General features: G+C 44.6%; 1 protein-coding gene across 1 annotated transcript; it reads right to left on the bottom strand.

The window, feature by feature from the left end:
* Window positions 1–2,640: 2,640 nt before the first annotated feature.
* Window positions 2,641–11,145, bottom strand: PSMA1 (proteasome 20S subunit alpha 1). Its single transcript, XM_084263100.1, has 10 exons — window positions 11,063–11,145; window positions 10,358–10,402; window positions 8,612–8,713; window positions 7,998–8,101; window positions 7,107–7,195; window positions 6,377–6,447; window positions 5,333–5,462; window positions 4,633–4,712; window positions 3,674–3,778; window positions 2,641–2,996 (listed from the first exon to the last, which is right to left on the bottom strand). Exons 1-10 carry the CDS (start codon window positions 11,063–11,065, stop codon window positions 2,940–2,942), a joined length of 786 nt encoding a protein of 261 aa, XP_084119226.1. The 5' UTR covers window positions 11,066–11,145; the 3' UTR covers window positions 2,641–2,939.
* Window positions 11,146–11,472: the final 327 nt, after the last annotated feature.

The raw sequence follows: 11,472 nt of genomic DNA, 5'->3' as shown, positions 1-11,472 counted from the left end.
CAGCCAAACAGGTCTCTGAAGCACAGAAATGTGGGGTGCGTTTTAGGCTCAGGAATGTAGCAGTGAAACACAAGTCTACAATGCAAAGCTGAAAGGCCAGGCAGAGAAAACCACCAACATGTCTTCCTCCTTGCAAGGCACTAAAGCTTGAAATCACAATCTAATCTTACAGAGGATCACAGAAAGGTTTGGGTTGGAAGGGACCTCAGAGATCATCTAGTTTGGTCAGGCACAGAAGTAGGTGCTACTCTGTCAGCAATAAAGTTTCTGAGTAGCTGCGTAAGGAAACCAAAGAAAAGTTACAGAGCTTATACAACCCACGAAGACAAAAAGCCACGCCTGCTCTCCAGGTATATACATGCAAGGGAAGCCTTGGGAACTGGGGCACCTTAGGGAGCATAACCCTAAGAAAGAACAATTTTACTGGTGTGCAACACAGCATACGTGACACAAAAACAATTTTCAAAGAAAACCTGAGTAAACTTGTAGCCGGATTGCAGACGTTCCTCTCTGAGTTTGCGGGTGGGTATTTTTCGCTCAAGACGCCTGAGTTGGAACTTACACCGCGCGGTGTCACCAGCTGCCGGTCGTCTCCCCGGGTAGATCCGGCCCCCCAGCACCGACCCCCCCACAGCACCTCTCCGGCAACCCGCACCACAAAGCCGCCCAAACCCGCGAGGCGACCCCAGACCCTCGCAGGCCCTCAGCCCCCAGTTAGCGGTGCGGGGGGGGGGTCCCCCGGAAGATACCAGCGGGGCCGTGAGGCCTCGGGCCTGGTGACCCCGTCGGAGCGGCAGTATCGCCACGGCCCCCACCGCTTTACGCCCCTCCCGCCAGCCCCGGCGCGGTCGCTAGCTCCCCGTGGATAAAGCTCCGCACCCGGCGGCGTAACGGCCCGGTCCGGTCGATCGGGGCCCGGTGCGGAGCTCTGCCCGCGGCGATCCCGCTCTGGCGATGGCTGACGTGGAGCCGCTCCCTCCCCAGGCCACATCGATACTACGGCGGCCCTAGCGGGACACGCCTCTCGGCCGCACGTCGACGCGGAAGGGGCGGGGCCGCGCCCACTCAGCCCCGCCCCTTTCGCGTCGCCGCGCGGGGGCGGTACGACAGCGCGCCGGAGCGCCACGAAGGCGGGAAGGAGGGGCAAACCGCCCCTCACGTCATGGCCCCCAGAGAAAGCAACGGCACCGTTGCGGCAAGGCGGGATTTTGCCTCAGCGACCCCAGGGGTTACCGAGCCGGGGAAAAAAAAAAAAAAAAAAACAAACCAAAACATTCAAAATAGCAGCAATTAAAAATGAACTAAAAAAATGTATAAATTTGAAATTAGTTTAAAAATGCGGGGGGAAATAAACAGAACAAAAGATAGAATTAAAATCACCTTAGTCATGTTCTAAGTGTTAAACTACACAGCCCTGACATTCTTATTGTGTTAACATTTTAATGACTGGACTATTCAAATGGATTTGATGCTGTAATTAAACCCATTAAAACACCACTAAGCTTTATTAATGAATACAAGTTGCACACTTTAGGCATTTTTTTTTTTTAAGTGCACTGAGCAGGATGTATCAAGTTTCCACAATCCCACCCAAGAAAGTTGTTTCTTACCTGTCTTGGTGTGTTCATTAGGGGGAATAGAGGGGTCCAATGTGGGAAAAAGGCAGCCAGACGTAATTTTTATTTATTCTTTACAAATACAGCATTACACCCTCGGAAGCACCGACTCATGACTCTTAAGGGTAGATTTAGGTGGGATGTTAGGAAAAGACTCTTCAATCTGAGGGTGGTAGATCACTGGATCTACGCAGACAGGTAGTGGAGGCCCCATGCCTGGAGATATTCAAGGGTTCTGAGCAACCTAATCTAGTCAAGATGGCCCTGCTTACTGCAGGAAGCTTGAACTAGATGATCATTAAAGGTACCATCCAACCTAACACATTGCATTCTATAATTCACTGGGCTTTCCTATCAGACATCCCTGAAGTTGTTGCCATTAGACCCAAATTTTGTGGCATTCAGCTTTAATCCAGACAGGCCTGGGATACAATTTCTACTTGTCCGAGCATGCCAAGCAGGCTGAAGGGACAAAGCCCCAGGGTGCTCAGTTATTCAGTAGCAATGCAGATGCCATAGCTCAGGGGCCCTGTAATGGAAACAGCACCCGCTTCCCTCATCACTTCATGTTGGGCCATTTAGAGAGCTAAAAGCCCTTCACTACCTCAGGTCTGGCTGATGGCTCTAAAGAAGTAACGTGGTTCTTGTCAGCTGCACATGAGCTGAGATTTACTAACACAGAAAACTCAAAAAACCCAGACACAAGCTGGTTAGCAGTTTCACACTTAATTCAGCCCACAGCCATTCTGGTAATCACTCATAAACTGAAGTGTCTGTTCAAGTTGAGTTTGAGACAATGACGAGCCAACATGTTGCATCCTATTTGCTCCACAACTGTGCTGTGGTTTTGCAGGCATTTTAAAGTCCTCTCAGTTCAATGGTTTCCAATAGTACCCACAGCAATACACAGTGAGTAAACGCTCACCCTGACAAACGGTCAAATCCATGATGGTACCTTGATAAGACGGAAGTTGTCAGAAGTATTTGAATTTTTGTTTGTTCAGATTAAAAAGCCAAACCCACAGGAGATTCCAAGTGATTTATTTCTACTTGTCCTTACAAGTTAAAGACAGTACGCTTTTCGTTAAAAAAAACAGTATCATGTACTATTTAGAAAATGATTACATCTTCCTTGTCAAAGAAAATACATCAAATGATGACCTCCTGTCTACCTTTTAAGGACAGGTGAGCTGGTTCCTTTCTTTGCGTAATCCTCAAAATGTATTGGCAGAGAATGCATATAGGTGAGGATAAAGTTACAGGCAAACAGATAAACGTTCCTGCATTTAGACATACGTTAACACAGAGGAACTCATCCACTGACTAGTGCTCCATTGGCTCCTCTGCCTTTTCTGCAGGTTCGTCAGCAGGCGGAGCAGGCTTAAAAGAGAGGAAAAAAATATATATTATAGGGCAGAAACCACCACCGAACAAGTCAGCTTCATCCTAGATGGAGCATCAATGAGCAGTAAATACCATTCACATCAGAAAATTGCTTACAAAGTAGAGTTATCTAAATTAAGCATGGAGCAGGACAGAGTTGGTAATTAGGAGACTAAGGATGTATCTTTGGTATAAAAAGGACAGGGATCTCCTTGAGAGAGTCCAAATAAGGGCTACGAAGATGATTAAGGGCCTGGAGCATCTCCCCTATGAGGAGAAGCTGAATAAGCTGGGGCTGTTCAGTCTTGAGAAGACTAAGGGGGGATCTAATTAATGTCTATAAGTATCTTAAGCATGGAATGCAGAGGGAATTAGCCAGCCCCTTTTCAGTGGTCTGTGGAGACAGGACAAGGGGCAATGGCTGCAAGCTGGAGCACAGGAAGTTCCGCACCAACATGCGGAAGAACTTTTTCACAGTGAGGGTGACAGAGCCCTGGGACAGGCTGCCCAGGGAGGTGGTGGAGTCTCCATCTTTGGAGATATTCAAGACCCGTCTGGACGCCTATCTACTAGAATAGCAAGAGTTAATTGTCATAAACATAAATGTGATGGGTGTTCTATCACAGAATGCCCACTTTCAAAAAAGCTTGTTTGTTTATATGTAAACCACAAACCTTTCTCTGTGGTCTCTCCTCTAGACCTTCTAGGAACGGTGCTACGTCATCATCATCATAGATAGTAAACTCCATGTCTTTGCCAACAATTCCAATGGAAACATTCTGTTAAGCAAAGTTTTTAAAGAAGTGAGAAGCAGTTTTCTGCAAAGAACTCTTGGCTTTATGCTAGTGAAACAGACTAAAGTTTCCTCCTGTGACAAAGATGCACTGTGCTGTTTCTGTGTACTGAAGGAAAAAAAGAAATTTTGAGACTCCCTCTTTGGTAGGTTGAACAAGAAAAGGAAAGGGAGTGAGATACTAAAAGTTTTTGAAACATGATGGCTTTTGTAGGGAGTGTAAAACCACTATTCAAGGGTTTCCATTTCTTTCTATCTTTTGTTTTCTTTTTAACAACAAATACCTGGTTTTTCAAACCCACTTCATTTTAATCTTACTTCGCACTATCATTATTTTACAAGTTCTAGAAAACAAGGTGGGCTAAGAATTAAAAAAAAATAAACATGGAAAAGGGCAGGTCAACTGTAAGCAGAACATCAACTAATGCATATCTTTAGAATTCTCCTGTTCAACAGTTCCTTAATTCACTGTCAGAAGAACTTTTTGATGCCAGACTCTCCATCAACTGTTTGCACATCACCTTCCCTTGCCTCCCTAGTGACTGCTTACAATGCAAAGTTGTGATTCTAGTTGCATGTAATGTATCTTAAACATCAATTGAAGTTTAAAATAGAATAAAGCAACCAGGGAAACAACTACTTATTTAGAGACAGCATCATTTTCATTCAGAAAAATAGATCTCAGATAATTAAGGAAACACTAGATAAACTGGTGACACAAAGCAATGATGTTAGCTAACAGCATTCAACTTCAGTGCCAGCCATACTTTACACAAATGTTGTCACAGTAATTTTTAGTAACGGTGGCAGTAAAATTCATTAAGAAAATGTAGTATTTACCTTGGTGGTCAGATCCTGTTCAGCAGGTAGAGTTTCTCTCAGGGCACGCAGTCCATGTTTAACTAACTCATTTAGGTTACCTTAAAATGAAATCAGGGAGACACTTAGAAATTACATGTTATTATCTTTAGACAGTCAATTCCCCTTCTTCCCATTCCTAGCTGACAACTAGAAAATCACCTTGGCTAACTTGACTTCAAGAGCTCCTCTTGTTTCTGGTAAGGATCACAGAGTTGTTTATAAACACTTGCCTTGAGAAACCTGTCCCTCTCTACATCTGAGGTTGAATGCATCTGGTTTTGGCACTTGCCCTGCCTCCAGTGCAGTGATAAACTTTATTTTTTTCCTCCGAGCAAGTATTCAGTAGCCTTAACACCATCATTCTATCTAAAAATAAATAGACCATTTAAAATGCACCATCTACTACCCCATTTCTCATATGGAAAGAATTCTACTTTCCTTGGGTTAAATGGGGCAGAGGCCTTCTACTTTTTTATTGTTTTTCTGAGCACAACTCATTCTACGTAGTAAGTGTTCCTGCTGTTAGACACGAAGATTTGTAATGTTTTCTCTACAATTTTGTCTTCATGCAGATTTACTTCAGCCAAACTGGCTCCAGAAATTTATCTTCTGGATGCAAAAGAATTGAGCAGTAGCAGAAAATGAACTGCATAACCGACAAATACTATTCATTACTCACAGTCAGTAAATTCAGTCATGTGTCTCTCCAAGTAAGTTCGCGCTGATTGTGAACGAGCACCAATGGACATTGCTTTGCAGTCAAAATAGTTTGCAGAGGGACAAGTCTGGAAGATGTGAGGACCCATATCCTACAAAGAGAGGGCAAAAACATAATCCAGAACATAAAACAAATGTATAAATTCATACTGAGTCTGTTACTGGAACACATGGCATTTGCTAACACAGTTTTGCTTCATGGAACATCGCATAGCCTTTATGTATGCATGTATAGATGTATTTTACATATATTTGATACCACTGTTCTTATACAATTCCTTCAAAGCTACTGGAAAAAATAATTCTACAAAAAAGAAAAATCCATTTTTACATTTATTCATTAAAATGCAGGGGGGGTTTGTAAGCAAGTTAGTTGGCATCAAAACCATTTCTTTCTCTAGCCCATAAACTGTACTTACGTATGCTTCCCACTGCACAGCCTGCAGCACAGATTTCACAGGCATTCTACCTCATCCACACAGAAGTAAAAACCTGCTGTGAACTTAACCATGCCACTCAAGATTTCTGGCAAAACGACAGTTTCCTTCAAGGAATCATGTCAAAAAACTTCAGAGCAGAGATTCTGTGTGTGCTGCAGTAAGCAAACTGCTGTTGGCTTACTGAAGAGAGGCCAGTGATGATTTCTACATCCAATTTTTACAAAAAGTATGCAAAGTAATAGTCTGTAAAGCTCCATAATCAACAGTAAAATCAGTATTGTCATCAAGGAATCGGCATTTTAATCCCTTAAAACACACATTTCATTTTTGCAGTATCTTATTTTGCTCCTTTTTGCAAACGTACACCTCATAAGCATTGGCAGGATGAGCTATTAATTAACATTTTAAAAATTATATTTTAGGGTAAGATACAGAAAATTGTGTTCTTATTCGGAGAATTTTAATGAGTCTGCCTCCCTATTTTCTCCTCAACATCCACTCTTGTACAAAACTGGTTTGAGGACTTTTTTTTCTTATATCAATAGCAACCAGTGCAGCTGACTTACATCATAACCTGCAATGAGCAGTCCTACGCCGTACGGTCTTCTGCCATAACGCTGTGTTGGAATCTGGGTTTCTTACATTAGCTAAGGAAACAACCTCAAAAGATCACGTTACTCAAAGCATTTTCCTAAGCCAAGCAGAGACACACCAAAATCGTTACATTATCTTTGCAAACCGCAGTACAGGCTCAGTCCAAAAGAAACGGACCTCACAACTTATTTTGAATACCAACTTGTTTTTTCAGCAAAAGAAAATTTAGCTATTAACTCTCTCAAAATAACTGAGTGGTACATTTAGCCAATACTGCTGCAGAGTCTCCTTTCATTTCTTACTCCTTTGAGCTTCTTTGGGCACCAGGTAACAGAATACAAGGCACCAAATGAGCTCCATACAGACAGAAGTAGCCACAATAAAAAAATCTGAGCCAGCAGCTCAGTACACAATCATATTTTAAGGGGTGCAGTCATCTTTCCTCCCCCACCTTGAAAAGGTGTGTAACAGAAAAATCAGGTTTTGTTAAATGTTGCAACATTGTTTATTGGTTCTCTACCAGTTCAGAGCACATTATGGAATATTCTCTGAAAGAATACACAAGCAACGTGAGTAAAGCAAAATAACTTCAAATTAACTTTTTCAATTTAATATGACTTTTAAGCTGTGATATATGAAAATCGTTTTATGAACAAGTAAAGCTACAGAAGTGTTACAAGTGTAAAAAGAATAAAAGGATACTGCTTCCAATTAGCGACACGAGGCGAGAAACTGGAAGAGGTCTATCAAACACAAATCTAGAATCCAGACACTCCTGACGCATGAAATTGCTGGAAGGGGAAAAAAGGAAAGAAAATAAAAATCACACCAGTGCACAGATGAAAGTCACAACAAGTTTTTGTCTCAGTGCTTGTCTGCTGAAGTAAGCGTATTTCTATTTCAGCCCTGCGCCTTGAGAAAAGGGGTCAAAGGCATTAGGTAATTTCATTTTGTTTCTAAGTAACAATTGTAGGTCGTAAGTTGACCACAAATTTGTGAGATCATTATAGTATTTCAGCCATGCAAATGCAAAGAAGGTAGAAGTTCACATAAGCAAGATTCATTGTCTGGAAAAAAGCCACAGTTAAACCGAAACACTTCTTTGTAACATTCCAGCACTTAAAATGTATTTAAATTTTTTTTCTATGCCACCTCTGTCCTTTCCTATCAAACTGAGGAACACTTCTCCTTCTGTGTACATGCACTTCACCTGATGAAACTATGTGGCCAGCAGGTAGAAAGCAATACAGCAGCACATGTTTTTAATAACTTGCTTACGTATGTGCACACAGAAGCGGCTGCTGGAGCGAAGTGATGCGCTCTCTCAGGCTGTTTGGAAACCCCGTTACACTGAGGAAATCAGACAGGACTGTCTCACTCGTAACAAAACCAAAGAGCAAAATTTTGGGCCAAACAAATGAGATTTCTGCCAACTAGTTAAAAACCTGCCAGAATTTTGTGCTGAGGTCTCTGGCACAGTACAACAGAGCAGTACTATCCTTAGCTGACCATAAAATTTCATTTGCAATAGTTTACAAATGAACTTTCACTCATTGTTGCAGAGCTGTGTAAGTTAACAACTAAGATACTCACCACAAGAGTCTTGCATCAGCAGTAAGTCCAGCAATTGAGATACCAATATGGTTGTCAACATACAGGATTTTTTTCTGATGAGCTGCCAGCTCAGACTGCGCTCTCTAAGCATAAAAGGAGAAAGCTATGTGGCAGACTGAACAGTCTGCCAAGCACTGTGGAGAAATCTGCAAACATTTATATAGCAAGAGCTGAATATGATCATGAAACAACAATAAAAATTAAAAAAAAAATGTATAGACTTGCAACAGAAGACTATAAAAGAGTAATTCCACTTCAGTAGGAGACTGTCAGAATAGAAGAAAGAAGAAATACTCACTCAAGCTTTGGAAAAAGGAATAAATAATTTTACTACTTAATAACTACTTAAAAAAAGTAAAGACAGGAACACATCTGTTAAAGTGAAAAAACATCTTTCAGTTATTTCCTTCACCAATTTGAGAAAATCTGCTTTACAAAGTTACAGAAGATATCTGTAGTCCTACACTGGTACTCGAACAAAAGGAAACTGCGATTGCATTTACATGACACACCACACACTGCGCACAACTAATTTGCCAAATCAAAACTTCTCCACACATATTACTGTCCCAAGAACAGAGTTTGGGAGTTACCTTGAGAGCAACCAGAACAGCATGTGTTTTCGACTTCAGCCCCACAGTAGCTGAGCCTTGTTTCACAGCTTCCATGGCATATTCAATTTGATGAATTCGGCCCTACAAAATAAAACCAAAGGAAATCCCTCTGAAGTTAATCCTCTGTCAATTTTCAATGTTTTTTTGATTTTTCAGTCCTTTGATTCCCCTACGCCAATAAGCACACTTACTCCATAATAACCAATAGGCTTCCTCACTTGCTTTCTACAAACTCCTCGCCATTAACCCACAAAAATCTGTCCATCTCTGAGCCACTCACTACTGCACACACAGAAACAGGAAAACTAAAAAGAAGAGGTGAATAACCCTGACTTTATAAGAACCACAAGACTTCTGTCACTGTCTTCAGAGCAATCAGCATTTAACCCAATGTGATTCAAAGACAAAACTTCCAGCTGAAGTTGGATGCTTAACTTTGCATCAAATTTACTGAAGAAACGTGTCTTGTGCAATTGTTGCGTCTCACCATCCATTCCCTAATAACTTCTGAACAAGTTATTAGTCAACTGCAGTAAAGCCTGAAAGAGGAGTAGAGGTCTCAACGACAATTTAAGTCCCCACAAGATCTGTAAAGGACAGCCAGGAGCTTTGCGGGAAAATAACGTCCTTTCAAGGCAGCCACTAAGGGAGAAGTAGCTAATTTGCTGTACTCTAGTTTACCAGCCTATGTCAAACAATCAGCATCTTCACTGCCGCTGTGCAAGTACTGGAATGATGAACTACAGCATACAGGCACATTCTACTCAAGTGGAATCTAGTTGCTGCTGTGGTGAAGAGTACTGGGGATAATCTGTGGGAAATCACCTTCTATTAGGTTGTTAGAGGGGGTTAACAACAAGTTTTTTATTTACCTAGTGCACTAGATACCTAAAATACCCTGATGTTCAATTCCATCCACTGAGTTATGAATGGAATAGCATAATTCCTGCCCAAGAGCAGTATAGAATCACTGACCTGTCCATCATATATTACTAACATACATGACTTGCAAGGCTGTAAAAGTGTGAACATCTTTCTAGCCTTTAATCTTGTGTTTCCTTCTCTTTATAAAAATGTTTTTGAAACATCCCCAAATAATTTTTTTTTTTTTTTGCTCCTGTATTGACAGTTCCAAGAATTGTTATGGTCTCATACCACTGCCTCACCTACAGGAATGTATGGAACAGGAATTGCAGCACAGTACCAATTTCACATGTCTCTTTTAATAAGAGACATCAACACTTCTTATATTTTCAATGCACTTTATGAAAAACAAAAAAAAAAAAGAGTTTTTAATGACTTCACGATATCTGCTAGAGATCTCAAGAGAATCTTACAGTTTTAAAGGTAATTTTTGAAGTAACAGATTATATAAAACAAAATTGACTGTAAATTGATCACAGAATGGTTTGGTTTGGAAGGGAACTTTAAAGGTCATCTAGTCCAACCCTGAACAATGGTAACATCTGTTTTGTACCTCGCAGGTACATTCTGAAAGCAACTGCCTCACACAGTCTGAGGCAGCAGGGCCCACTGCAGCATCATTCCGGTTCATACACCATAAGCTTGGAGACGTGCTAACGGCTCTGTAGAAGCCTCCGGACTGCAAAGCAAGAAGGGAGCAGACTACGGTATGCTTCAGGCACCTGCTCCTACACCACTTCTGCCAGAGTGAGGGAAACCAGGGACCAAGTAAAAAGCCTGTTAGAGAGTCTATAGGTTTACCTGCGGGCTCCAGACTGTGACATCATTGTCATACTGGTTGCGAAACTAGAATGAGAAACATAAAATCCATTAGTGTATCTCATCAGCTGGCTGAAGGAGAACTCCCCGAGAGCAGCGCCTGTCCTTTGCGGTACCGGCGCGGTTCCCCGGCCCGATACCCGGTGCGGCTCTGGGGCGCGGGAGCACACGGCCGCGCTGCGTGGGCAGCAGAAGCTGCGAGCCCCCCGCCCCGGCCCCGGCGCAAGGAGGGGAACGAGAGATCCCGGCGCCCGTGCCGGGGAGGCCGCTCCCCGCCGCCCGCCCGCGGGAAGCGCTGCCGACCCCCCGTCGGAGAGCACGGAGCTGCTCCGCCCGCTCAGCCCATGCCGGCGGCAGACGCGCAGCCACGGCGCACCTCTCCGCAGCGTCACGCCAGGCCGAAGGGGTCGCGCCCCACCGCCGCCGCACCCCCTCTCTTCCCGGCGCCGCCCGGGCCGCCGAGGGGAGGGCAGAGGGGCCGCTGCCCGGGAAGCCCCGGGCGCCGGCAGCGAGGCCCAGGCCCGGCCCACGGCGAGCCCGGCCCCCGCGGCCCGCGAACTGCTTACTCACGGCCCCGTTCCCTGCTCCCCCAACCCCTCCGCTCGCTCCGCAGCCGGGGCCGCTATAGCGCGGTGCCGTGCGGTGCCGTGTCCTGCCCTCCCCAGACCCAGCCCGGCCGCCCCTCACCATCCTCCTTCCCCCGACAGCGGCGCGGACTTCGGGGCAGCGAGGGAGAACCGATCCAGCAGCGATCGCTCAGGGCTGAAAACGACCAAGCAGCGCTAGTCGCACCTCGAGTCATCGATTGAGCGCACGGCCGCTCGTCTCCCCCCGCCCTTGGAGCAGGCCACGCCCCAGGGGCGCATGCGCAGTCGCTCAGCGGCCGTGGGTGTAACAGCCGGTCGTAGCCGCAGCGTGCCGCCCTCAGCGCTTGCCCGGTGGGGGCGGCTTCATCCGGGCCTCGCGGCTGCGGTCCGAACTCGCTCCGGCAGCCTGAGCAGCTGCGGCCGCTCCGCCATCGTGGCTCGTTTTCTGGCGCCGTGAGCTTTCAGTTTACAACCCCCCGGCAGCTTCTCTGCGCCAGAGGTCCGGAACGG

This window comes from Gallinula chloropus, assembly GCF_964237585.1.
Source record: "Gallinula chloropus genome assembly, chromosome: 4".
Classification (NCBI taxonomy): domain Eukaryota; kingdom Metazoa; phylum Chordata; class Aves; order Gruiformes; family Rallidae; genus Gallinula; species Gallinula chloropus.
Note: the sequence above shows the minus strand (reverse complement) of the source record. Positions and strands in the feature narration are given on the sequence as shown.